Source organism: Ovis aries, chromosome 24 (genome assembly GCF_016772045.2).
Source record: "Ovis aries strain OAR_USU_Benz2616 breed Rambouillet chromosome 24, ARS-UI_Ramb_v3.0, whole genome shotgun sequence".
Taxonomy (NCBI): domain Eukaryota; kingdom Metazoa; phylum Chordata; class Mammalia; order Artiodactyla; family Bovidae; genus Ovis; species Ovis aries.
In genome coordinates, this window is record NC_056077.1 from 5,912,491 (window position 1) to 5,938,622 (window position 26,132).

The window sequence follows — 26,132 nt, forward strand, 5'->3', positions numbered from 1 at the left end:
CCATAGCAAAGTACCGCAGACTGAGCGGCTTAAATAACAGAAATTTGTTTTCCCATCGTTCTGGAGGCTGACAGTCCGAGATCGAGGTGCCAGGAGCCTTGGACTCTGCTTGACTTCTAGATGGCTGTCTTCTCCTGTGTCGTCATGTGGGCACCCCTCAGTGGGTGTCCGTGTTCTAAAGCCCTCTCCTTGTAAGGACACAGTCATATTGGATTAGGGTCCATCCACAGGACCTCATTTCAATTTGAAGACTTTATCTCCAAATACAGTCATATTCTCAGATAGTATGGGGTTAGGAACTCAACATACGAATGTGGTGGGCACAATTTGGCCTATAACATCTGTCACTGTAATTTAACTGCCTTCCCAGCAATGACCTTTCAAGCTGTTTTTATTTGAGGTTTGGTGTTTTGTCTTGTTTTGTCTTCAGAAAAAATAAACAACACTTGTAAATGGAAATTAAAACAGCTGTGAAATACCACTGGATATGTATTAAAATGGCCAAAATATGGAGCACTGAAAACCCCAAATGCTGACAAAGATGTGGGACAAAAGGAAGCTGTCACAGTTTGCTGGTGGGAATGCAAAATGCTTCACCTACTTTGACAGATAGGGCTTCCCAGGTGGCGCTAGTGGTAAGAACCTGCCTGCTAATGCAGGAGATATAAGAGATGCAGGTTTGATCTCTGAGTTGGGCAGACCCCCTGGAGGAGGGCATGGTGATCCACTCCAGTGTTCTTGCCTAGAGAATCTCCATGGGCAGAGTAGCCTGGTGGGCTACAGTCCATAGTGTCGCAAAGAGCTGGACACGACTTAAGCGACTTATCATGCACACACTTTGACAGGTAGTTTGGTGGTTTCTTGGAAACTAAAACATCTAACCATCTGATCTGCCAGTCCTGGTCCTAGATATTTACTGAAAAGAGCTGAAAGCTTTCTTCCTCTAAACCTTGCACATGAGTCTTTAGAACAGCTTTTATTCATAGTCACCAAACTTGGGAACAACCAAGATATCCTTGAGTAGGGTGATAGATCAATACATCCAGATCATGGAATATTATTCAGCATTGAAATAAAATGAGCAGGGCCTTCCCTGGCAGTCCACTGATCAAGACTTCACCTTCCAGCGCAGTGGGTTGCGGGTTCACTGCTTAGAGCTAAGACCCCACATGCTTCACAATCAAAAAACCAAAACAAAACAAAAATAATATTGTAAGAAGCTCAATAAAGATTTTAAAAATGGTCCACGTTATGGATCGGAAGAATCAATATAGTGAAAATGAGTATACTACCCAAAGCAATTTACAAATTCAATGCAATCCCTATCAAGCTACCAGCCACATTTTTCACAGAACTAGAACAAATAATTTCAAGATTTGTATGGAAATACAAAAACCTCGAATTGCCAAAGCAATCTTGAGAAAGAAGAATGGAACTGGAGGAATCAACTTGCCTGACTTCAGGCTCTACTACAAAGCCATAGTCATCAAGACAGTATGGTACTGGCACAAAGACAGACGTATAGACCAATGGAACAAAATAGAAAGCCCAGAGATAAATCCACACACATATGGACACCTTATCTTTGACAAAGGAGGCAAGAATATACAATGGAGTAAAGACAATCTCTTTAACAAGTGGTGCTGGGAAAACTGGTCAACCACTTGTAAAAGAATGAAACTAGATCACTTTCTAACACTGCACACAAAAATAAACTCAAAATGGATTAAAGATCTAAATGTAAGATCAGAAACTATAAAACTCCTAGAGGAGAACATAGGCAAAATACTCTCAGACATAAATCACAGCAGAATCCTCTATGATCCACCTCCCAGAATTCTGGAAATAAAAGGAAAAATAAAGAAATGGGATCTAATTAAATTAAAAGCTTCTGCACAACAAAGGAAAATATAAGCAAGGTGAAAAGACAGCCTTCTGAATGGGAGAAAATAATAGCAAATGAAGCAACTGACAAACAACTAATCTCAAAAATATACAAGCAACTTATGCAGCTCAATTCCAGAAAAATAAATGACCCAATCAAAAAATGGGCCAAAGAACTAAATAGACATTTCTCCAAAGAAGACATACTGATGGCTAACAAACACATGAAAAGATGCTCAACATCACTCATTATTAGAGAAATGCAAATCAAAACCACAATGAGGTACCACTTCACACCAGTCAGAATGGCTGCAATCCAAAAATCTGCAAGCAATAAATGCTGGAGAGGGTGTGGAGAAAAGGGAACCCTCCTACACTGTTGGTGGGAATGCAAACTAGTACAGCCACTATGGAGAACAGTGTGGAGATTCCTTAAAAAATTGCAAATAGAACTATCTTATGACCCAGCAATCCCACTGCTGGGCATACACACCAAGGAAACCAGAATGGAAAGAGACACATGTACCCCAATGTTCATCGCAGCACTGTTTATAATAGCCAGGACATGGAAACAACCTAGATGTCCATCAGCAGATGAATGGATAAGAAAGCTGTGGTACATATACACAATGGAGTATTACTCAGCCGTTAAAAAGAATTCATTTGAATCAGTTCTGATGAGATGGATGAAACTGGAGCCGATTATACAGAGTGAAGTAAGCCAGAAAGAAAAACACCAATACAGTATACTAACACATATATATGGAATTTAGGAAGATGGCAATGACGACCCTGTATGCAAGACAGGAAAAAAGACACAGATGTGTATAACGGACTTTTGGACTCAGAGGGAGAGGGAGAGGGTGGGATAATTTGGGAGAATGGCATTCTAACATGTATACTATCATGTAAGAATTGAATCACCAGTCTATGTCTGACGCAGGATACAGCATGCTTGGGGCTGGTGCATGGGGATGACCCAGAGAGATGTTATGGGGAGGGAGGTGGGAGGGGGGTTCATGTTTGGGAACGCATGTAAGAATTAAAGATTTTAAAATTTAAAAAATAAAAACTAAAAAAATAAAAATAAAAAAAAATAAAAAATCTTAAAAAAGAGAAATAAAAGAAGCTATCAGGTCATGAACAGACGTGTGAGAAATGAAAATGCGTATTACTAAGTGGAGGAACGTTAGTGTGAAAAGGCTACACATGATATGTTTCCAGCAGCATCTGGGAAAGGCAAAACTTTGGAGACAATAAAAGAAGGATTGCCAGGGATTAGAGGAGGGAGGAGGAATAGGTAGGGGAACAGGGCATCGTTAGCACAGTGTAACTACTCTCTGTAGTGAAGATACGTATCCTTACACATACATTTGTCCAGACCCATAGAATGTATACCGAAATTGAACCTCATGTAAGTTAGAGACTTTGGGTGATAATTATTTGTCTGGGTTCATCAGTGGTTACAAACACCCTACTTTGGAGTGGGTGCTGATGGTAGCAAAGGCTAGGCCTGTAGGGGCCAAGGAGTAAATGGGAAATCTCCGTACCTTACCTTCTCTCTGCTTTAAACTGAAAACTGCTCTACAAAAGTAAGTGAAGTCACTCAGTCGTGTCTGACTCTTTGGGACCCCATGGACTGTAGCCTACCAGGCTCCTCCGTCCATGGGGTTTTCCAGGCAAGAGTACTGGAGTGGGGTGCCATTGCCTTCTCCAGAGGATCTTCCCCACCCGGGAAATGGACCTAGGTCTCCCTCATTATAGGCAAACGCTTTACCATCTGAGCCACCAGGGAACTCCAAAAAAAAAAAAAAAAAAAAAAGCAAGCCACCAGGGAAGTCCAAAAAAGTAAAGTCTAGAATCAAATAAAACCAATCTTTTCACATACAATGTACCCATAACATTTGCCTGCTAGATCAAAGAGAAAGATTTTTTTTTTTTTTTGGTAATTTGAAGTTTTATATTTTTCTTTTCTCAAAGTAAGGAATGTCTCTACATAGAAATATAGTAACTTGATTCTGTTTTGACAAAGATATTTATTAGAAGATTATTTTTTCCTAGTGGCAATCTGCAGATTAATTGGATAATTTTAGGTAAATCAAAGAGCTACGAGGACTGTTCCGTGGGAGCTATCTTGGTGTTCGTGTAGGGACAATACTATTATCTAATAAAAGGCTGTATGCAATTATATCAGCTTTGTGGTAATTATATGGATATTTTAGTTGTTTGGTGCATTTAATTATGGAAGCGCCTATATTAAGTTTCAGTGGGGCAAGCTCCGACTGGATGAATGCCAGGAGACTTGTATATTTAATGTTCCACACGATGCATTTTCCTAGAGGCAGAGAGCAAATGAAAATTGCACAGAAGGGTTCCAAGACTGACTACCTTTCCTGTCTGTTTCCTTTTTAAAAATGTTTTTAATTAGAAGTTCCAGAGACAATTTTATCCTTTAAAAAAAATCTTTATTTTAGTTCCTTTGAAGGAAAAAAGGTTAATACATGGCTTTAAAAACTATTAACGCAACACAGAACCATGTAAAATGAATGGGTGGCCCCTCTCTGTCTGCCGCTTCAGTCCTCCGCCGTCCCCCTTGGCGCAAGGCAGGAGTCCCACTTACATGCTGGTTTGTGCCTTCTGTTTTTCTCTCCTCTGTTACCACAAATACACACATTCATCTGTGTGTGTTTTAAGGACGGACTCATATTCTACGTTTCACTGAGTAAGTTGACTTCTCACATGGCATGACTTCCTCCTTCGTAGCAGTATTAAAATTTATCTGATCCTTTGTAACAGCTGTGTAATATTTCACAATGCAGGCACATCGCAGTTCATTCAGCCTTGCCCTCATTGATAGCATTTGGATTATTTTTCCTTTGGATTTGTTTGTTTTGTCTCTGGGTAAAGTAAGCATTGCGGTGATGAACACTTTTATCTATTTCTTTACTTCTGGTACTTTTTCTTTCTGTTGGATAAGTTCCCAGGAAGGAAATAATTAGTGAAAGTTGCACAGATTTTTAAATTCAACCCAAATATTGTCAACTTTTGAACCCCTAAGCATTGGACCAATTTTCAGTCTTCCCAACACTGTAAACTGCCTGGCTAACATTGGATATCTGCAAGCTTTTAAAGCTTATTGAGGGCCAGTAACTGCAGATGGTGATTGCAGCCATGAAATTAAAAAACGCTTACTCCTTGGAAGAAAAGTTACGACCAACCTAGACAGCATATTCAAAAGTAGAGACATTACTTTGCCAACTAAGGTCCATCTAGTCAAGGCTATGGTTTTTCCAGTAGTCATGTATGGATGTGAGAGTTGTACTGTGAAGAAGGCTGAGCACCGAAGAATTGATACTTTTGATTTGTGGTGTTGGAGAAGACTCTTGAGAGTCCCTTGTACTGCAAGGAGATCCAACCAGTCCATTCTGAAGGAGATTAGCCCTGGGATTTCTTTGGAAGGAATGATGCTAAAGCTGAAACTCCAGTACTTTGGCCACCTCATGCGAAGAGTTGACTGATTGGAAAAGACTCTGATGCTGGGAGAGATTGTGGGCAGGAGGAGAAGGGGACGACAGAGGATGAGATGGCTGGATGGCATCACTGACTCGATGGACGTGAGTCTGAGTGAACTCTGGGAATTGGTGATGGACAGGGAGGCCTGGCGTGCTGCGATTCATGGGGTCGCAAAGAGTCGGACATGACTGAGCGATTGAACTGAACTGAACTGAACTGATGGCACATGGGTATATTGTTGCTTTAATTTACATTTTCCTGACTGCTAGTAATAGGAGGTATCTTTCCTCCTGTGCGAATCACTGATGCACAGTCTTTCCATTTTCAATCAGTTCATCTTTTCTCTTATTAAACTGTAGGAATTCTCGGAACGCTATGTCTGTTCACCTTCATCAGGTACACCTGTGTTATACACACAGGCTGTCAATTGCCTTTTAGACTGTATCTGCCGGATCTTATGCCTCATAAAAAGGTAATCTCTGAGTCATCACTTTTATTCTTGACACCGGAGCTCTTCCTCCCCATCTAGCTTTTATAAGAAGAGCCACTTCTGTTTTCCTATCATAATTGATATTTTTTGTTTCGTCTTTAAATTTTAAAAACTCACCTGGAATTCACTTTTTCCAAATTGCATATGAGATCTGGCTCCCATTGTTTTTCTTGTAAAATGATATTCAATTGACTCCACACCATTTATTTAGTGTTCTACTCTTTCCACAAACACATCTCAGTGTGTGTGTGTGTGTGTGTGCGCGCATGTGTGTGTATGTGTTTTCCATAAGATGTTGTGGAAAAACCCAGACTCTTTGGCCAATCTAATACATATGTGTATAGATATACACAGGCCTTCCTGCTGGCTCAGTGGTAAAGAATCTGCCTGTAATGTCGGACATGCAGGTTCGATCCCTGGGTGGGGAAGATGCCCTGGAGAAGGAAATGGCAACCCACTCCAGGATTCTTGCCTGGGAAATCCCATGGACGGAGGAGCCTGCCTGGCTACTGTCCATGGAGTCAGGAGAGTTGGACAGAACTTAACAACTAATCCACTACCGCCTTATATGTGTGTGTGTGTGTGTGTGTGTGTGTCCCATTTCTGCACTTGTGGTTTGTTTCATTCCACTGTTTCCTGGTGTGTGTTAGAGGTTTGCTCACTGAGGCCCTTCACCCTTGGGGTGATGCTGTGAAATGGCATAAGATGCCGAGAATCCCCTACTTAAGTTTTGATCAGGTAACACTTGGGGTCAGAGCCCTTCTGAACTGTTGTGCTGGCTCGTTTTCTGTTGGATATAAGCGGCAGAAACCCTATGCAAGCTGATCTAAGCAGAAAGGAAGAACAGTAACCTTCCGAGCTGAAAACTCGAGGAACTGTCCCAGGTCTACTGGATGCAGAAGGCCAGATGGCGTCACTGGGACCAGGTCTCACTCTGTCACTAACCTCTGTAGCCGCCAAGTTTAGGTTGGCTCCGCCATTGCAAAGGGGGAAGATGCTCACTAACTGCCCCCGCTTTCATCTCTTCTCTGAACAGCCTCAGTGTGAAACGATGGTTTGATGCCCATCACTCAGAGCCATCCCCACTGTCATGGAATGTGAGTTCCCCTGGAGCTAGGCTCACCGGTGTGCCCGTGGTGAGCCAGGGTGGGGATGTCGGCTGTACAGAAACCATCCGGACTGAGGCTTCGTCATCCCTGAGAGAAGGACTTTAAGAAAAATAAATAAATAAAACCTGTTACCAGAAGGAAGGGGGATGACCTCTTGATAATTCAGAACTAGTGGTGTTTACTGCACCTGATTCACTGCGACTCAAACCACCACATTCTTTCTGGACATCATTTAGTCCTTGAAGTGGCGTCCTTGCTGCTGCTTCCTTGTCACCAGCCTTTGATCAAATTCTAACCAGTGGGGTGAAGGTTACTCTTATCCAAGGGCTTTAATTGCTGCTCCTGAATGTTGGTGTCCAGAGAAATGCAGTTAAAATAGCAGTGAGATACTATTTTTACCTCTCAAGTTGGCAAAGATTAACAGGATCACTGGTAGCCAAAATTGGCATGCCTTTGAGGTAATGAAATCCTCATACACTGATGGTAGGAATGTAATTTGGTGTAACCTTTGAATATATATATATCTATGTGTATGTGTGTGTGTGTGTGTGTGTGTGTGTTTATCCAACACAGCAGTGCCTCTTATAAATTAATTCTATAGAACACATATTTCAGTTGATTTATTTTTGAAAGTAGCCAGATCAGTGCACAAGGCATTATTTATAATGTCAAATTCGTATTCCAAATTTAATATGTATTAGAAGTGGACTGATTATAAAATTGCTGTCTAGCCACGTATTGGCCTGACATTTAAAGGAAGGCCAATTATCCATTCTAACCACCCCCACCCCAATTTTTCTAAAGTAAAGAGAAGAGCCCCGCCATGTAGAGCTGGCCCTAAAATCCCTACCATGGTTAGTATTTTATGAAGCTTCACCCTAGAGTGGGTAGGTCACCTCTCTCGTGTTTTGATTACACCTTCCATATGGATTACAGATCATATTCAAAACATTAATTACTCTGCATCAGCATTAATCACTTCACTGAATATATTTCACCTTTTCTCCTTCCCGCAATGTTTGTGTAAGCCACGTCCACTGGATAGCACTGCATTAAAAAGAGGCAGTTCTGTATGGCAGAAGATCTTAGCCTCCAAGACAAAGATTCTGGGGTCAGTTCTGACAGCATCATCCATTAGCTCTGTTACCTCCCGGCAAGTCCGTATATTTTGTAAGATGTGTGCAGTAATCATAGTCTGTCATAGATAGCCTGACAGTCATAAACAGTAAATACTAGAGAGTATATGTAAAGTGTTCTATACACTCTAAAACCCTAGTCACTTGTACAATGCTGCTGCTGCTAAGTCGCTTCAGTTGTGTCCGACTCTGTGTGACCCCATAGATGGCAGCCCACCACGCTCCTCTGTCCACAGGATCCTCTAGGCAAGAACACTGGAGTGGGCTGCCAGTTCCTTCTCCATGCACAATGCTGCTTCTGTGCAATTACCTTTTATGATTACTTTTAATCCCTTTCCTCTCATTTTTTTACAAGTAAAGTTTTACCCAAACAAAGCAGTTTTCTTATACCTTATATGTTTGCAGAATGAGGCTCAGTAGGTTATTTGGGAAAATAAAAAGTGGTGGAGCGTGTTTTGTTGTTGGTTATTTAGTTGTTTTCTTTGACGGGGGGTGGGGGGAGGGTAAAGGTTTTTTCCTTCCTGAATCTTCTGTGCATAAATATTCTTTATTTTGACTATATAGATGAGCTTTTAAGGGTCAAGATAACCCAGTGGATTTAATTCTTGGATCCCTTTCATTTTTGTTTCTGTACTGAATGAGTTTGGTGGTTGGACTCAGTCCTTGAGTTCGTAGGACTCAGTTTCAAAGTTTACATAGGAAGTAAAAGGGTAGCCACCTCACTTGTGCTTTTAATGTACATTTAGACCAGAGCCTTCTCGCTCCTGGAAATAAATATATGTCCTTAAGTGATAGTATTGGCGTGCAGCCATGCTCAGATGTTTCCATATTGTCTGTGGTTATTTTATGCTGCGAAGATAGCTCTGAGTAGTTGCATCAGAATCCAGATGGCCCACAAAGCAGAAAATATTTACTATCTAGACCTTTACCAAAAAAGGTTTGCTGATTCCAGATTTAGACTGAAGTTAGAAATAAGTCCTTATTATATAAATAAATATAGATATATTTCAAGTTTTATATACATATTTCAAATTTTATACATATTTCAAATTATATATGTATATATATTTGTGGGTGAATTAGGATATGTGTGTGTGTACGTATATATTGTTTAAACTTTCTAGCAAATCCTTAGCTCAACCAGAAAAGGATCTAAAAAAATTCAGCACTGTCAGTGGTTATTATCTTGAGACTATCTTAACATCATTGGCTTATTTTTCAAACATCTAAAAATGCCTACTCTACCCTAGTTATTCTGCTCAGTACCTTAACATATGTTATTTAACTTTACAATCCTCCCAGCAACCATCTCAACGGGTTGGTATTAAACCCATTTTTGAGATGAGGAGGCAGGTGTTCAGGAAGGTTTTTAAATAAACTTGCCAAATTTCTTAGAACTCCCCAGAGCCAGGTTTCAAACTCAGTCATGTCTGCACTCAAGTCGACAGTTGTGGGGTTGTGAGATGGCTGGATATGGCATCTCTTCTCCTGTTCTAGTTCCACGGGAGGAATCTCTCAGGGGTGGGGGTCACGGGTATACACACTGGGCCTAATGCGCCCCTAAGAGGCTCGAGTGTGAGTTCCGTCCTTTTGATTACCCGTCTAAGGTATTTTTCTCCGGTTTATTGAGAAGTAACTGACAGACGTCACTATGGAAGTGTGAGGTGTACAGACTGGTGATTTGGTGCATATATATTGTGAAATGATCCCTACAGTGAATTAGATAGCATCCATCTTCTCTTCTGGATAGAATAGAAAAGAAAAGAAAGAAAAAAAAAGAAAGAAACAGCTTTTCCTTGTGATGAGAACTGTTAGAATTGACTCTCTTAACAGCTTTCCTATGTATCGCACAGCGGTGTTGGCTATAGTTAACATTATGGTGTATGTTATATCCCGAGTACTTGTTTGCCTCCTAACTGGAAGTTTGTGTCATTTGACCACATTCCTCTAACTCCCCCTCCCCTACTCCTCCCCTCTATAAACCTCAAGACTCGTCTCTTTTTCGATGAGAAAAAGACTTCTCTCTCTCTCTTTTTAAAGATTCAACAGATAAGCAAGATCATGCAATGATTTTCTCTGATTCTTTTTGCTTGGCATAACGCCCTCAGGGTTCATCCATGTTGTCACAAGCAGTAGGATTTCTGCATTTTTTATGGGTGAATAATAATCCACTCTGTGTGTGTGTGTGTGTGTGTGTGTGTGTGTGTGTGTGTGTGTGTGTACACGCACAGGTGAAATAACTTCTTCTTCCTTTCGTCCACCAGCGGACACCTAGGTTGTTCTCCTGACGCATATGGTAAAGAACCCTCCTGCCAAGCAGGAGATGTGAGCCTGATCCCTGCATCAGAAGATCCCCTGGAGTAGGAAATGGCTACCTGCTCCAGTATTCTTGCCTGGAAAATCCCGTGACATGGGCAAAGGAACCGGGTGGATAGGACATGCCTTAGTGGCAAAGCAGCAACACGGTCGATTCATAATGTTGTGTCAGTTTCGGGTGAACAGCAAAGTGAGTCAGGGTTACACACACCTATATCCCTCTTTTTTAGAGTCTTTTCCCATATAGGCCATCACAGAGTGCTGTGTAGAGTTCCCTGTGCTCTACAGTAGGTCCTTATTAGTTATCTATTTATATATAGTAGTGTGTATCTTATTGCCTCTTAAGGAGACCAACACAGTCAAGGTTTTCTCTAGGTCTGAAATGGTTTTCCTTCTTTGATTAAGTGACAGATGAGACAGTTTGCTTTTAGAGGTCATGCTCTGTGGAAAAGACCTAGCTTTAAGAACGAGACTGGAGCTTTAAGAAAGAGACGGGTGCCAGGTGAGAAGGGCGGCATGTGCTCTGAGGGGAGAGCCCTGAGGGCCGGGGATGGCCGGTTCCCATCTGCTGTTTCAGACTCCCTCACCAGCAGATGAGCACTGCCTTGGACACCTGTAGAATATGGGCAGTCTTCACATGGGTTTCCCTTTCTTTTTTTTCCCTTCAGTTCAGTTCAGTTGCCCAGTTGTGTCTGACTCTTTGCGACCCCATGGACTGCAGCACGCCAGGCCTCCCTGTCCATCACCAACTCCCAGAGTTTACTCAAACTCATGTCCAAGAGTTGGTAATGCCATTCAACCATCTCATCCTCTGTCGTCCTCTTCTCCTCCTGCCGTCAATCTTTCCCAGCATCAGGGTCTTTTCTAATGAGTCAGTTATTCACATCAGGTGGCCACAGTATTGGAGTTTCAGCCTCAGCATCAGTCCTTCCAATGAACATTCAAGACTGATTTCCTTTAGGATGGACTGGTTGGATCTCCTTGCAGTCCAAGGGACTCTCAAGTCTTCTCCAACACCACAGTTCAAAAGCATCAATTCTTTGGTGCTCAGATTTATTAATGGTCCACTTCTCATATCCATACATGACTCCTGGAAAAACTATAGTTTTGACTAGATGGACCTTTGTTGGCAAAGTAATGCCTCTGCTTTTTAATATGCTGTCTAGGTTTGTCATAGTTTTTCTTCCAAGGAGCAAACATCTTTTTAACTTCATGGCTTCAACACAAAGTGAGTTTGTTTCCTTACTTTCCCACATTTCAGTTGAATGGAAAGCCTTTGAGTGAGATTCCAGTGTGACTCTTTAGAACTGGAGTTCTGAGCTTCCTGTGGGAAGAATCACACCCACATCCGCCAGTTCCCTTTTATCCCAGGCTCCCTGAGTGGGAGTAGGAAACCCTCCACTAGTCCATCAAGACCTAGAGTGGCAGGTGAGACCCTCATAATCCTGGGCTGTGTCTCAGGAGGACGCAGCTGTGGCAGGTGAATGACCTCCATCTTACGAGTGATGAAGGGTTGAGAGTCTAGACAGCAGTCGTTTTGTGGTGGTTTAGTCACTAAGTCATGTCAGACTCTTGCAACCCCATGGACTCTAGCCCATCAGGCTCCACTATCTATGGGATGTCCCAGGCAAGAACAGTGGAGTGTGTTGCCATTTCCTTCTCCAGGGGATCTTCCCATCCCAGGGACTGAACCCTTGTCTCCTGCAATGCAAGCAGATTCTTTTCCTTTGAGCCACCAGGGAAGCCTGAACAGCCCAGTTAACCAGAGAATGCTCCATTTCTTACTCACACTTGGCACACAGTAAGCCCTGTAGTTAGCAAACACTCATTAAGCGTTTACTTTGTGCCTGGCAAACAGACATTTGTTTAGTGAATGCTTTATTATTCTATTATCATTCATTTTAGATATCCCTATGTAGAAACCTGATTTAGACACTGTCTATAGCTGAAATTCCTGCATCCAGGTAGGGCTGACTGCTTTAGAGAATGTATCTCATTGTATGTTCAGTGGTTGTAGAAGAGTGAGTTTGTTCAAAAGGTAACATTTGATCCAGATGGTGATAGTAACAGTTTGTCAGTACTTGGATTCAATCACCACAGTTCATCTTACTAGTTGTAAACTAGTCAAAAATATTAAATTCATGACTGTGTTGTTATAGGGCTTCCTGGGTGGCACAGCAGTAAAGAATCTGCCTGCAATGCAGGAGACGTGGGTTCCAGCCCTGGGTTGAGAAGATCCCCTGGAGAAGGGAATGGCAAACCACTCCAGTATTCTTGCCTGGGAAATCCCATGGACAGAAGAGCCTGGCGGGCAACAGTCCAAAGGGTCGCAAACATGACTGAGCATGTACGCGTGCCCCATGTTGTTATAGGAAAACACAGATAAGGCACAATCCTGTCCTCTATATAGTTATTCAAACGTATTTTAGGGTTTAAAATAAAACATATTTTAGGGTTTAGCAACTCTATCCTAGTGTGTTACCTTGGACGTTAAAGTACCAAATATCAGAGTCTATCTATTCTTCCAAGATCGTCTGTGTCTATGGCGTCATCTCTCTGTGCTCGTGGGTTCCAGATGGTCCTCAGACTCTCCAGAGTTTTAGACCTATTCATCCAAAAATGGGCCTCTTATCTTCCCCAGATCTTTTTGTGATTCTTCTGAACTTAGTCATGGGTGGCACTGGTCAGTCAATAATTTGTAACAGATCCATGAAGCGGTCTTGACTTTTCGGCCTCTTTCAGTTCCTTTTTGTAAATCATCACTACTCATGCATATATTTTCCAGTCATTCAACAAGTCCTGTCAGTTCTATTTATAAAGTATTTACCAAATTCTTGCTTTCCATCATGTCCTTATTGCCATGTCTTCTTTTGCACAAACCCTTGTCATCTTTCAGTCTGAAATAGAGCAAGAGTCTCTAATGGATCCCCCTGCTTCCTGTGGTCCTTTTCCACATTCCCAATGGAATGGCTTTTCTGTTCCACTTTATTATAGAAAAAATGGAGTCTAAACCACTTAGCATTGCAAACAGACCCTTTGTTATCTGACCTGTGCCTGCTTTTCCAGCCTGGACATTCACCTTGCCAATCAAGTCACACTGTTACACCTCCGCTCCTTTGCTTAAGCTGTTTCTTCTGGTTAAAATGCCCTCCCCCCATGACTATGTTGAACAAACTCCTGTGCATCCTTCAAAACCCAGTCTAAGCATCTCCATCTTAGTGAATTCTCTCAAACCTGCCTTCTGCCTTTAGGCAGAGAAAGAAGTTTCCTCTACCCAGCAGAGACACAGCACGCTTTACTCTGTCTCACTTATTCCAGTAATTATATACTGTTTTACATGATAACATTTGTTTGTATCTGTCTTCCTCAATAGACTTATTTAACTTTGTCTCTCCAGGCCTGACGAAGACTTTGCAATTCACGTATAGAATTCAGTGGGCAGTCACGTATGTAATGTTAGAAGAATGAGTCAATCAGTTACATTTTTGATGTTATTCTTAGATACGGAGACATCTTCATGCTTGCAACTGGAAAGAAAAAAAATTTAAACTAACCAAGCCTCTAGTGTCAGAGAATTCATATTTATTTTAGCACTCAGTGTTTAAATTGCATTTCTGACAGCCTGGCCCATCGGCTATGCTTCATGAAAGATCATGAGGCTCAGGGAAGAGGCGTATTCATCTCAGCATTGGGATATTTTGCTTTTCTGCAAAGCAAAGGGACCTGGGGACTCCTTTGCAGGCTGGCCATGTCCTGTGCAATCCCAACTGTGTCTGGAGATGCTAGCAGGGATAGAGGGTGTGGCCGGGACTTGGTGGGGAGTCGGGTTGCATCAGAAGCACGGAGGGGAAGGGAAGGAATAGAGAACTAAGGCAGAAAGCTTTCCGTGACCACGGCAACCACTCCCCCATCTCTGGGCCAACAGACTCTTGTTTCTGTTTATCTGTCTCCCCCTCCTTCCTCCTAGTTCTTTTTAGAGGTCACCTCTCTCATATCCCTCCATGAAGTGTTCCTCTTTCCTGCTTAGTAGACTCTTCCCTGGTGGCTCAGCGGGCAAAGAATCTGCCTTCAGTGCTTTAGACACAGGAGATGCAGGTTCAATCCCTGGGTCAGGAAGATCTCCTGGAGGAGGGCATGGCAACCCAGTCCAGTATTCTTGCCTGGAGAATCCTATGGACAGAGGAGCCTGATGGGCTATAGTCCATGGGGTCGCAAAGAGTCCGACACAACTGCAGCAACTGAGCAGGTCCGCACCATGAAATCCGCCTGGCTTTCTGAATCCAGCTGTGGGAGTTCACCACTCCACTCTTTCCCAATTCTGTAATGCTTTCTAGGAAAGACCCTGATTTGACCAGTCTTTCCATTCCCTAAATCCTACAGTTGAAGGACACCCTTGAGCGTGTGTGATTTCCAGCGCCATTCTGTCCGGTGATCAGACCAAATCAAGTCAGTGGAATTAGCTGTCCTGCTGCATCTCCTTGTTCCCTTTGTAGGGTGAGAGGATTTGAGGCCAAGTGTGATCAGTAATCTCTTTGATGCCCTTTTGTTCTCTACACTGTTTATCCAATTTCCAGTTTAGGCAATTCAAGACGAAATTATCTGACAGAAGGTAGCATGATCATCTAGGGATATCTCCAAGCAAACCTCTTCCATCTTCACTATGTCCATGCGGATGTAACCTGTAGAAATACCCACAATAGTACAAAAATCCCTCTCCCCCTCGTAAGGGAAGAAAAGTCGTTCCTCCTACCTGTCTTATGGTCTCTGACGGGGGCCCTGTAAAACGGATTGACGAAAGACAGATGAGCAAGAGAGCAGTGTACGAATTTATTTAATGTAAGTTTTATGTGGCTCCAGAGCCTTCTCAAGGAAATGAGGACATGAAGAAGCCTGAGCATTTTATGTTAGGTTTGATAAAGAGTGGACAGTCACGGGGGAAAAATGAACAGACAAAATGATGTGAGCTAAGGGTGACAATCAGGGGAACCTGGCAAAGCTTGTTCATTCAGATCGCTCTTCCATCCCTCCATCTTGCAAGAAAAGGACCTCTCCCCTGAGAGCTCATGACCCGTTTCAGGGGAGGTAAGGTGAGAAGGTCAAACAGAAAATCCTTCCTAAATCGGCCGTTTCTCAAATTCCTTCTGATTAAAATACTCAAAAGGCCAAGATGCCATCTTTAGGAGTAGCATATCCCAAGCCCCATTTCTACCTCCTGCAATCTTCTTTAAAAAAGAAAAAGAAATCTATTTGGCTGTGCCTGGTCTTCACTCTGGCATGCCAGCTCTCAGTTGCAGCATGTGGGATCTAGTTCCTTGAATGGGGCGGGACGGGGGCTGGGGGAGGAACCCAGGCCCCCTGCTTTGGGAGCACAGAGTCTTAACCACTGAACCACCAGGGAAGTCCCTCCCTCAATCTTCTGCTCCAGGAGGCCTTGTAATATCTAAAAGGAGAATTTCCCTCCAGCCTCTTAGCTCCCACAGTTCTTAACCTGAATCTCATTCCTGGTTCTACCTACCTGTCTACTTTGTGTTCTGATGGTTAGTGAGCATGCGTCTTCCCTTGTGGTTCTTTGCCGGTGAGTTTCATGCTTGACAGGGCATATCAGATGGTATGTCCTCGATGAGTTTTTCAATGAAACAAAAGCAGGAAGCTGAACCATGTAATAAGGAACCCTAGGAACCCAAGAGTCTTGTCTATGGCTTCTGCCCACTTGCTTCCTCATTTCATTGCAAGGTTCATTTCCGACATAAAATCAGCCACTGCAACATCTCATTCCCTTGTTTATCATCTTTCTTCCCCACGGAACATAAGCTCGGTGAAGGCTAGGACTCGGCCCATCTCTTTTACCTACCATAGTATTGAAAACAAACAATCGTTGTTGAAATAAGCCAAGACCAACCAAATGAGAACGAGCAAAGGCAGTTTACTCAAATCTTGCTATCACAAGGGAGTAAGCCACCATCAGGCCACTAGTGTTTTAGCAGAAGCTCAAAGGTGGATAGAGGGTGAGAGAGGTCTTTCGAGGGACAAAGAGAAGGTTCCAGGGATGTCCTAATTGGCAGGGGGCAAATGGTTGTCCTGGGGAAGCTGGAGGTGGAACAACAAGAAGCAGGACCATTCCTGGGCCTGGTGTTGTCGTTTTTGTTGCTTAATTACTGAGTGACATCCCACTCTTTCGACCCCATGAATTATAGCCTGCCAGGCTCCTCTGTCCATGGAATTCTCAGGGCAATAATACTGGAATGAGCTGCCGTCTCCTTTTCTACTATGCCTGGTGAAAGGGGCATATGTCACTTTCTCTGGTGTCCTGAAGTTGACAATGGGGACAGATATTAGAGGTGCCCATTACTTATTAAGTCGAGGCTGTGTTTGAAACACTTGTTACAGGGGTTCTTGTTGGGCTTTCTGAATTGATTTATTAGAGCTGATGGTCTGACTTCCTACAGGTGTGATTTGTGGTTAGCAGCCTGGCTTCCTGGGTTGTTGGCTGGAGATATGAGTTGGTTTCCTGGACTGGCTGCTGAGAAGATTTAGGGTCCAAGTTCCACTTGTATATATATGGCCTGGTTGTTTTCCACGTGTATATTCAGTCTTCCTTTGTTGATAGGAAAGCAAGGCAGGGAGGGATGACAGAGGTCAGACTCTTAACCAGATTTCGTTCTGGATGCTTCATGTCAAGGACCGCCTCATCGCAGAGCCATCAGCTCCCAGGAACACCCACCTTTGAATCACATCCGCTAGTCCCAGGCTGGAGCCCAGTGAAGAAAGGAACTCTTTTCCTGTCAGTCGGCCAAAGAAGAGCCAAGGCTTTTGAGGAGGCACTTAAAGAATTTTCAGTTCGCAGTTGTGCAGAAGCTGTTGTTCAGGTAATTTAACATTGATTTTAGTTTAAAAGGCAATTAAGATAAAATGAGCAGCCACTAGCCACTTAGGTTAAATAAGCTCAGATTTAAATTGCTCCCCATTACCACCTTTGTTTGTGATGTTTGAGCTCTTTTATGCTAATTTAACGTGCAATCATGTGGTGGCCCAATTGGGGCAGGTGGATGGAAGAGGGAACCAAGTCATTGTTATTGAAAGAGGAATGAGTTGGCCCCAAACTGTTCCTAAGAGAAGTGCAAAAGTGTTAGTCACTCAGTTGTTTCTCTTTGTGACCCCCATGGACTGTAGTCACCAAACTCCACTGTCCATACAATTCTCCAGGCAAGAATGGGAGCTGTTAGCCATTCCCTTCTCCGGGGGATCTTTCCAGCCCAAGGATCGAACCTGGGTATCCTGTGTCTCCTGCATTGCAGGCGGATTTTTTTTTTTTTTTAATACCATGTGAGACACCAGAGAAGCCCTTCTAAGATGGGATGGATTCTCTTTTACATCACTCCTGGGAATGTGGGTTTGTATAAAAGTCAGGGTCCTGGCCGCCTATGCCTGAAAAGCTAAAAATGGTGCCCACTTATTGACTCATCAGTTTCACTTCTAGGTATTTACCCTGACATATCGAACAAGGGGCAGTTCATGAAGCTATGGGCAGAGATGTTCGCCTCAGTGTTATTTAACATAGAGTAGAAAGGACTCGTGCATCACAGTGGGATACCAAAATTGAAGTTATCATTCTTTTTTAGTGGCGGAAAATCTTGATATATTGCAAAACACAAAACTATTATAAGGCAGTTTATATGATACAATGTCTCTTGCGCGCTTATGATTTTTTAGTTACATATGCAGCGAAAAATGGACTGGACAGATTTGTAACAAAATATTACATGTGGCTCTCTTTTGGTGATAAAATATGAGTGACATTTTCCCCTGTGCTTTTCCAGTTTTTTACAGCTTTCCACAATAAACACACATTGGAGTTTTATTTATTTTTGGAGTTCTCTTTAAAGATTTTATTATTGGCATATAATTGCTTTACAATGTTGGATTATTTCTGCTGTACAGCAAGGTGAATTGGCTATGTGTGTAGACATATCCCCTATCTCTTAGACCTCTGGTCTAATTACAAAACGCATTGAAAACAATATGTGTTTGTGGTAATGCTATTAAAGAATTCAGTGCTATGCTTGATACACACCACGTCAAGGATGAAGTTCTGCGTACGTGTTAGGAGGAAGAATGCACATTCAGTGGCAATAATTCTGTTTCTTGCTCCAAGAAATTTTGCTGAGCTTCATTAAAAAAGGTCATTCACCTGGCCCTAGATAAAAGGTGGAAGGCGAGCCATTCTATAGAGCAGGCTTCTGAAATATGCCCGGGTGATTCATGGATTTGTCTATTCGGAAATGTGGTCATTCACCAGCAACCAATGTTGAGCTAATGGGATCCATTTAGGAATATAACCACAACAGGTCCACCATAAATCGCCTGCTCTCCCATCTCAATATGCTTCATTAAGCTCACCTTTCCTGATGCGACTGGATTATTAGATGTCAGGACGAAGAAAATCATTAGGTCCCACTGTTCTAATCCTCCAGAGCACCAATGTGGTTGCTATGTAATTTTATTTTATTTTTTTCAGATAGAACCTGCTTTATGCCTTCCTATGGGAAAATATTTTCAAACGGGTAAAGAAGCAATATTACTGTATTGTGAGGCGTATCTCAGTAGGTCATTACCATAACTTCTAGCAGAAAGCATAATCTATGTTGCATTTTACTTCAAGGATAAGATTGATTTTTATAAAAATCTTTAGTGCATTGAGGCTTAGCAATTTTTTTTTTTCTATGAAGAAGCAATTAGATACTGGAGTTTTCCAGAAATGTTAGGTGACTATAAAAGCCAAACCCTGATTTTTTTAAAGAAAAGATCGTCATTCAACAATTGAAGAGAAAAGGCAGTTTCTCGGTGAGAAAATGATATTGGCACAATGACAGTCATTACCTCTCACACGGCCAGGTGTCCACCGTTTTCTTACATTTACATCTCCCTGAAAAATTGACAAAAACATGATCCAGCAAAGAAGGATATAATAAGCACCTGTATTTCTACCACCAAGAACTGCCATTTGGAATGAGCTTTTTCCCTAGGATATGTATCTACACGCATGTAGATACACACACACGTGTGTGCTAGGTCACTTCAGTCATGTCTGACTCTTTGTGACCCCATGGACTGTGGCCTGTCAGGCTCCTCTGTCCATGGGATTCTCCAGGCAGGAATACTGGAGCGGGTTGCCATGCCCTCCTCCAGGGGTCCTCCCAACCCAGGGATCGAACCCGTATCTCTTACGTCTCCTGCATTGGCAGGCGGGTCCCTTACCACTAGGGCCACCTGGGAAGCCCACACACACACACACACACACACAAAACACACACACACACACACACACACTTAAAAAGTGGAATAACAAGCCATGAATATGTATATGAATCTAGAAATGCATATCTTTAAAGGTTTTATATATAAACTTTATTTAAAAAGTATATATATATATATATGTGTCTATATACACATATATATAATGGAGCCTCCTCGGTGGCTCATATGGTAAAGAATCTTCCTGCGATGCCGGAGATCAGGGTTCCATCCTTGGGTTGGGAAGATCCCCTGGAGAAGGAAATAGCTGCCCACTCCAGTATTCTTGCCTGGAAAATCCCATGGACAGAGGAGCCTGGTGGGCAACAGTCCATGGGTCACAAAGAGTTGGACACAACTGAGTGACTCATATATATCTTTAAAAGTTTTCCATATATATAACACATATTACCTTTAATAAAAGTATGAAACCAAAATATGTAAATATTCTTTTAAAGGAGAACCATAATTCTCTCAACTTGAGCCACTGACGTGAGTCTTTAGTTCTTTTCCCCACAGCTAAAGTTATTATGAATCTGGTGCCACCCTTCTGGGCCGGGCATCAGCACAGCAAACTTTCTGTACAAGGTTCCTTAGTAAGCATTTTAGGCTCTGTGGGCCACTGGGTCTCTGTTACAGCCTCCTGGTCTGCAGTTGGAGAACAGAAACAGTCACAGTCAGGGGGTCAGCAAATGGATGCAGCCGTGTTCCAATAAAACATCCCTCATGGACATTGTATTTGAATTTCCTACTTTTCCTATTTTTTAAAATATTTGTCTCAATTTTTCTAAACTTTAAAATATAAAAACCATTCTTAAACGCCTGTAAGAATTAAAGATTTTAAAATTAAAAAAATAAAAAACTAAAAAAAAAAAAAACCATTCTTAGTTGGTAGGCTGTACAAAACCAGTGGTCAGTAACCCGGCTTCTGGTTCTTCCTTTATATCTCCACAGACATGTCTGTATCTCCAGATAATAATATCTGTAATATTATTTCATTTGTACATTTTCTTTCATGAATGGTATTGTAATGTTTGAATCATCTAAAAGGTGTATTTTTAACTCAGCAAAGTTTTTACTAAAGAATATATATATATATATGTTGTATTATGTAGTATGTATAGATACCTTGTATACATGTACACATACATGTATGTGTCTGTCTAGCTAGAGATTATTCCTAAATAACTGTTATTTCTTTTCTTAGTTATTTCTTTTCACTGCTGCATAGTATTCCATCATAGGATGTATCATGTGTTTGATGCCAGTGGGCATTTGGTTGATCATTTCTTTCCTATTACAAATAGTAGTGCAGTTATATCCATACACACTCACGCATGCGTCTTGTCAGGGCGGGCATCAGGAACAGAATTGCTTGATTATGGGGAGTGCACCTTTTCCGTTTTAATATTTCTTGTGCAGTCACTGAGTTGTGTCTGACTCTGCAACTTATAGACTGCAGCACAGGGTTCCCTGTCCTTCACTATTTCCTGGAGCTTGCTCAACCTCATGTCCAATGAGTCAGTGATGCCATCCAGCCCTCTCATCCTCTGCCACCCCCTTCTCCTCCTGCCCTCAATGTTTCCCAGCATCAGGGTCTTTTCCAATCAGGTGGCTAAAGTATTGAAATTTTAGCTTCAGTCCTTCCAGTGAATATTCAGGGTTGATTTCTTTTAGGATTGGCTGGTTTGATCTCCTTGCCATCCAAGGGGCTGTCAAGAGTCTTCTCCAGCACCACAGTTCGAAAGCATCAATTCTTCAATGCCCAGCCTTCTTTATGGTCCAACTCCCACTTCTATACATGACTATTGAAAGAACCCTACACTCCCTGATTACTTTAACAGTTAATTTTCTTTTTTTTTTTTTTTTAACAGTTAATTTTCAATGTAAGCACATATTATTCTCTGGACATGGTTTTCAACAGCATCAGGTAAAATGGCAAAACATTAAGTATTATTTTATTAGACACTAGTAAATAAGTTTCCAGAGGGATGATACCAATTTACCCTTCCCCCAGGGAAATGTCCCCTCATTCTTGATCTGCGGGGGGAGTAGGGGTGGGGGGTGGGTGTCATTTATCACTGTTTTTTAAAATTTATTTATTTTTTATTAGAGGGTAATTGCTTTACAGAATTTTGCTGTTTTCTGTCAAACCTCAACCTGAATCAGCCATAGGTGTACATATATCCCCTCCCTTTTGAGGCTCTCTCCCATCTCCCTCCCCAGCCACCCCTCTGGGTTGATACAGAGCCCCTGTTTGAGTTTCCTGAGCCATACAGCAAATTCCCATTGGCTATCTATTTTACATATGGTAATGTAAGTTTCCATGTTACTCTTTCCATACATCTCACCCTCTCCTCCCCCCTCTCCTCATGTCCCTTAGTCTATTTTCCATCTCTGTTTCTCCACTGCTGCCCTGTAAATAATTCTTCAGTACCATTTTTCTAGATTCCATTGCTTGTGGAGTCAGAGCGAGGAAACAGCGTCCGCTCTGGACCATCTTGTCATGTTGCCCCAGATGCTCGTGTGGACCTTGAAGTCCCTTTGGGTGCGTACAAATATTGCTCTGACTCTTCACCGGGGCACTTACACATGAGAATAGCAATTTATATCAATAACTGGGTTGGGCAACATCTGCCAAGGTTGTCACACTCTGTGATTAAATGACCATATGTGCCAGGGAACACGGGGACGATGGGACTGTAATTAGGGTTTGCTGTCTTTCCACCCACCACCGCCACCATCCGTAACTTCAAATAACCTTGCTTTTGTGAACTGATTTGTGAATCAGATTATTCCACGGAGACTGGTAGTTTTGTTTCCGTGATAATCATACTTGATATTTGTATATCTCTACAACTACACAGGGTTCTGATTAAACAGAAATCTAGAAACCTTTTGCCATTTTACCTGATTCCATTGAAAACCATGTCCAGAGGATAGTATGCGCTTATATTAGGAGTCAGCTCTTCAAATGATCAGGGTGTGTATGTATTTTGCACTGAATTGTCACCATAAAAGAGAGTTTTACTTAACGTTATCTTAGCATCTTTCAATGCAACTGCCTCCAAGAAAAGCAGGCAGAGAAAACACACATAAACTTTTCTTAAGTTCCCAAGGAGCAAGTTAAACACTACAGAATGCAATATTAAAAACACCGTTAATGCATAAGAAGGAAAAAAAAAAAACGCCTCATTTTGTTACTGGTGTGACAGAGATGGATGATGGTTATGTAAGGACTTGGCATGTTCAAGAAAAAAATAACTGGAAATATTGCCGCTAGTTGTGGAGCTGTGATAAATGTGAAAATAAATATTTGAAGGATTTATTAACATTTTAAAATTTGCTTACTGATATATAAAATCCTACTCAGTTGTGCACAAGGCCTTTGATGAAAATAAACTCTCCAAGAAGTTGACAGAGGAAACCGATTATCTCACCGTTAATCAGATGTAGTATATCTGTATGATATTCTATAATACATTTAGATTCCACCCCTTCAAGAAACAATTGCTTTGAAGAGAAGCAAGGCCATCTTAGTGCATGTAGCTGGCCATTCTGATTGTGAAGGAAATGAAGAAACAAAACTCACTTCCCCAATCAATAGACCGTTTAGTCTCTACCCAAAGCTATGGCTTAGACTGGGAATAGCTAAGCTGGGGGTAGTTAGAAGCTTGTACAACTCATTTCATTTAATAATAATAAAAAAATCATATACCTATGAAGACTTTTGGAAACAAAAAAAGAGGAAATTTGCTTTGGTTCCACTGTTATCCAAGGTAAATATATTTTAGAAGGTGGTCGATGAAGTTCAACAGGACTTAATATGTATTTTCCATTTCAAAGCAGGCTCGAACTTCAGAGCATCTTCATTTACTATATAATGTGTAAGATTGGAGATGGCAAAGTTGTAACTACTACCACTAAAAAAAAAAAAAAGGACAACCACTTCTGGGAGGAAACAGGGAGGAAAAGTTCATCAGCAGCGCTGGGGGTAGGAGCGGTGAGATTTCCATCTTTTGTTACTGTTTCTACATGAAGTAGACATTGGAAGTCATAAATACTGTCCCGTGGACCTTCTGAATAATGCAGGAGTTAGTTTAAGTAATTGGAAGTGCTTATATCCTGCTTTTAGACATTTCTCCGCTCGTGAGTTAAAATTGGTTGTCAAGGGTGGACTCGGAGGACCCTGCAAGGTGCCCTAGTCTGTCATGTGGTACATATTTAATGCTTGAAAGAACAAGGGAAGGGACACGCGCAGGGGAGCCGGAGGGAGGGAGAGAAGCGAGGGACCGCCGCCAGCTCGGGGAGGCGCGGAGGCGGGACCCACGCAGCACCATCCCCGGGGCTGCGAGACTTTGCAGAACCATCGGGGCATCCAATTTGGCCAGGGTTTTTTTTTGGCGCCGAGGCCGAGGACGCGCGGGCAGCTGGGCTGGGGCGCTGGCAGCGTCCCCGGCACCTCGGTGGCCTCCCTTTTGTGTGCGTCCCCTGCGTTGATTGCCTCCTCGCTCGGGCTGCTCGCTCCCGGCGCGCTCTGCACCTGCTGGCGGCGGTGTCAGGCTGCCAGGCGGCCTGGGCGAGCGAGCGCGGAGGCTCGGGCGCGCACGACAGATGACTGGAGTCATTTACATTGCTAGCACGTGGGTGCCGCTTGCTGTCGCCTCGGACTTTTCCCGTGCGTTCTCCCGGGGAGAAAGCAGGAGACACTTTGCAGCCGACAATGAAATCTTGGCAGCTAATTGCAGTCGTGGGAGATGCCCTTCAGGTAAGGCGAGAGAGGAAGGCTCTGAACGCTGGCGGGGACGCGAGGATAGCGGGAGACCAGGGCGAGCTGCATGGAGAGGAGGCGGTGTCTACCGAGGCTTCCCGAAGCCCACTGACTCGCGGGCGGGGGTGGAAGAGGGACGGGGACGGGGGCGGGCGACAGGGGGGAGGAGTGTGCAAATTGACATTTTGGGCTGCCTGTGGCAGGGGAGCCGCCGTCAGCCGCTGTCCAACGTTCGCGCAGGGAGGGTGGCGGCGTGTGCGCCCCCGGGGCTGCCGATTTAGAATAGGGACCCGGCGGCGGAGGGAAGCCGGGCACACCGAAGCCGAGATGGAAGGCTGTGGATGCCTTCGCCGTGCGTGAATGAGACCCGGTAGGTAAGGCCAGCGGGAGGACCCGGGAGGCTGGGCTCGGGCGCGTCCCAGGGCGCACCCAGGGGCGCCGATCGCCGGGATAGGGCGAGGGGCGTTCGCAGCGACCCGGGGAGCCCCGAGATGAATGGATTTTCTGGACACAGTAGAAGTTAGTGGGGGAACTTCGTTGCCCATGCTCATTGGCTCCGTTTAACTTTATTTCCAGAGATGAATAAGCGTTTATAAGAGAAGGTGTGTAAGTCCCAATAGGCTAGCAGGGGTTTTGCAGGAGCTGCGCGCTTCTTCAAATGTGAGGTTTCTGAAATGACTGGCCAGATGGGCCGTGCCTTGGGAAAGTTGGCACGCTCACGATCCGAGGGGGCTTGTGTGTGTGTGAGGGGGAGGGGGATGAATTTCACGTTTGTGCAGACATGTCTACACTGGGTACTCTCTCCTCTCTGCCTTTCCCTATTCCCAGGGAAGAGGGAGTAAACTGACAATACCAAAAAGGCTTGGACTGAAGAAGTAGGCTCTGGGCTGTTTTATTAAATGAAACAAGAGTCATCCTTCTTGAGAGATCAAATGGGGCAAATGTACCTTGCCTTCCAAAGTGATGGAATTTACCGTCAAGCATTAAAAAAAAAAAAAAAAAAAAAACCAAAAACAAAAAAAAAACACACGCAAAGTGTTGAATCTGATATTTGTCATCCTGGGAGGATCACCTAGAATCCTAGGGCTCAGCCAATCTCTCTGGCCATTTATTTTCAGATTCGAATGAAACTGGTGTTATTTATTTCTGTTAGCAAAGAGCTAAGCGCCACCCCCCAACTCAAGAGGGGCCCAAGGGGAATTCTGAATCCAAAAGTTGTGCTGGCAGCCTCATCTTAGTGAAATGTTCATTAAATTGCCTGTGAAACCAGTCACTTTGTGAGTATCTTTCCATAGCTCATAATTTACTCATTGTTTATGCAGTTTTAATTTTGGTCACAGGGAAATGAATGTGGCTTATAATGAAAGCAGTCAAAAATGACTGTGTAATCCTTTTGGGGGGGTAGCTGGGCAGTAAATGTTTGGTTTAAGACCATAAAATCTTTCTCAGCCGAGTTTCATATTTTTTATCTGAACGTATCTTCAGAAATCCGAAGGCCGTGAGTGTAGATGTGTTTGCGATATGGAGTAACTTGCCTTTGTGGTTTGCTGTGATTAAGTTTCCAGAGGGCTGTTCTTGAAGTAAGAAAACTCACATCAGCCACTGACAGCTGTTTACCACTG

The 26,132-nt window shown here is 42.9% G+C and overlaps 1 protein-coding gene across 14 annotated transcripts in view; it reads left to right on the forward strand.

The window, feature by feature from the left end:
- The window catches only part of RBFOX1 (RNA binding fox-1 homolog 1), a 2,416,982-nt gene that overhangs the window by 1,136,914 nt on the left and 1,253,936 nt on the right, over positions 1 to 26,132 (forward strand). For 2 of the 14 annotated variants that reach the window (XM_027961666.2, XM_027961655.2), the window contains exon 1: positions 24,102 to 24,507. The exons of the other annotated variants lie outside the window; for them this stretch is intronic. In XM_027961666.2, the coding sequence (XP_027817467.1) occupies positions 24,463 to 24,507 (45 nt within the window). In that variant the 5' untranslated portion in view covers positions 24,102 to 24,462. Of the gene's footprint in view, positions 1 to 24,101; positions 24,508 to 26,132 lie in introns of those variants that run through there. 14 annotated transcript variants of the gene reach the window in all.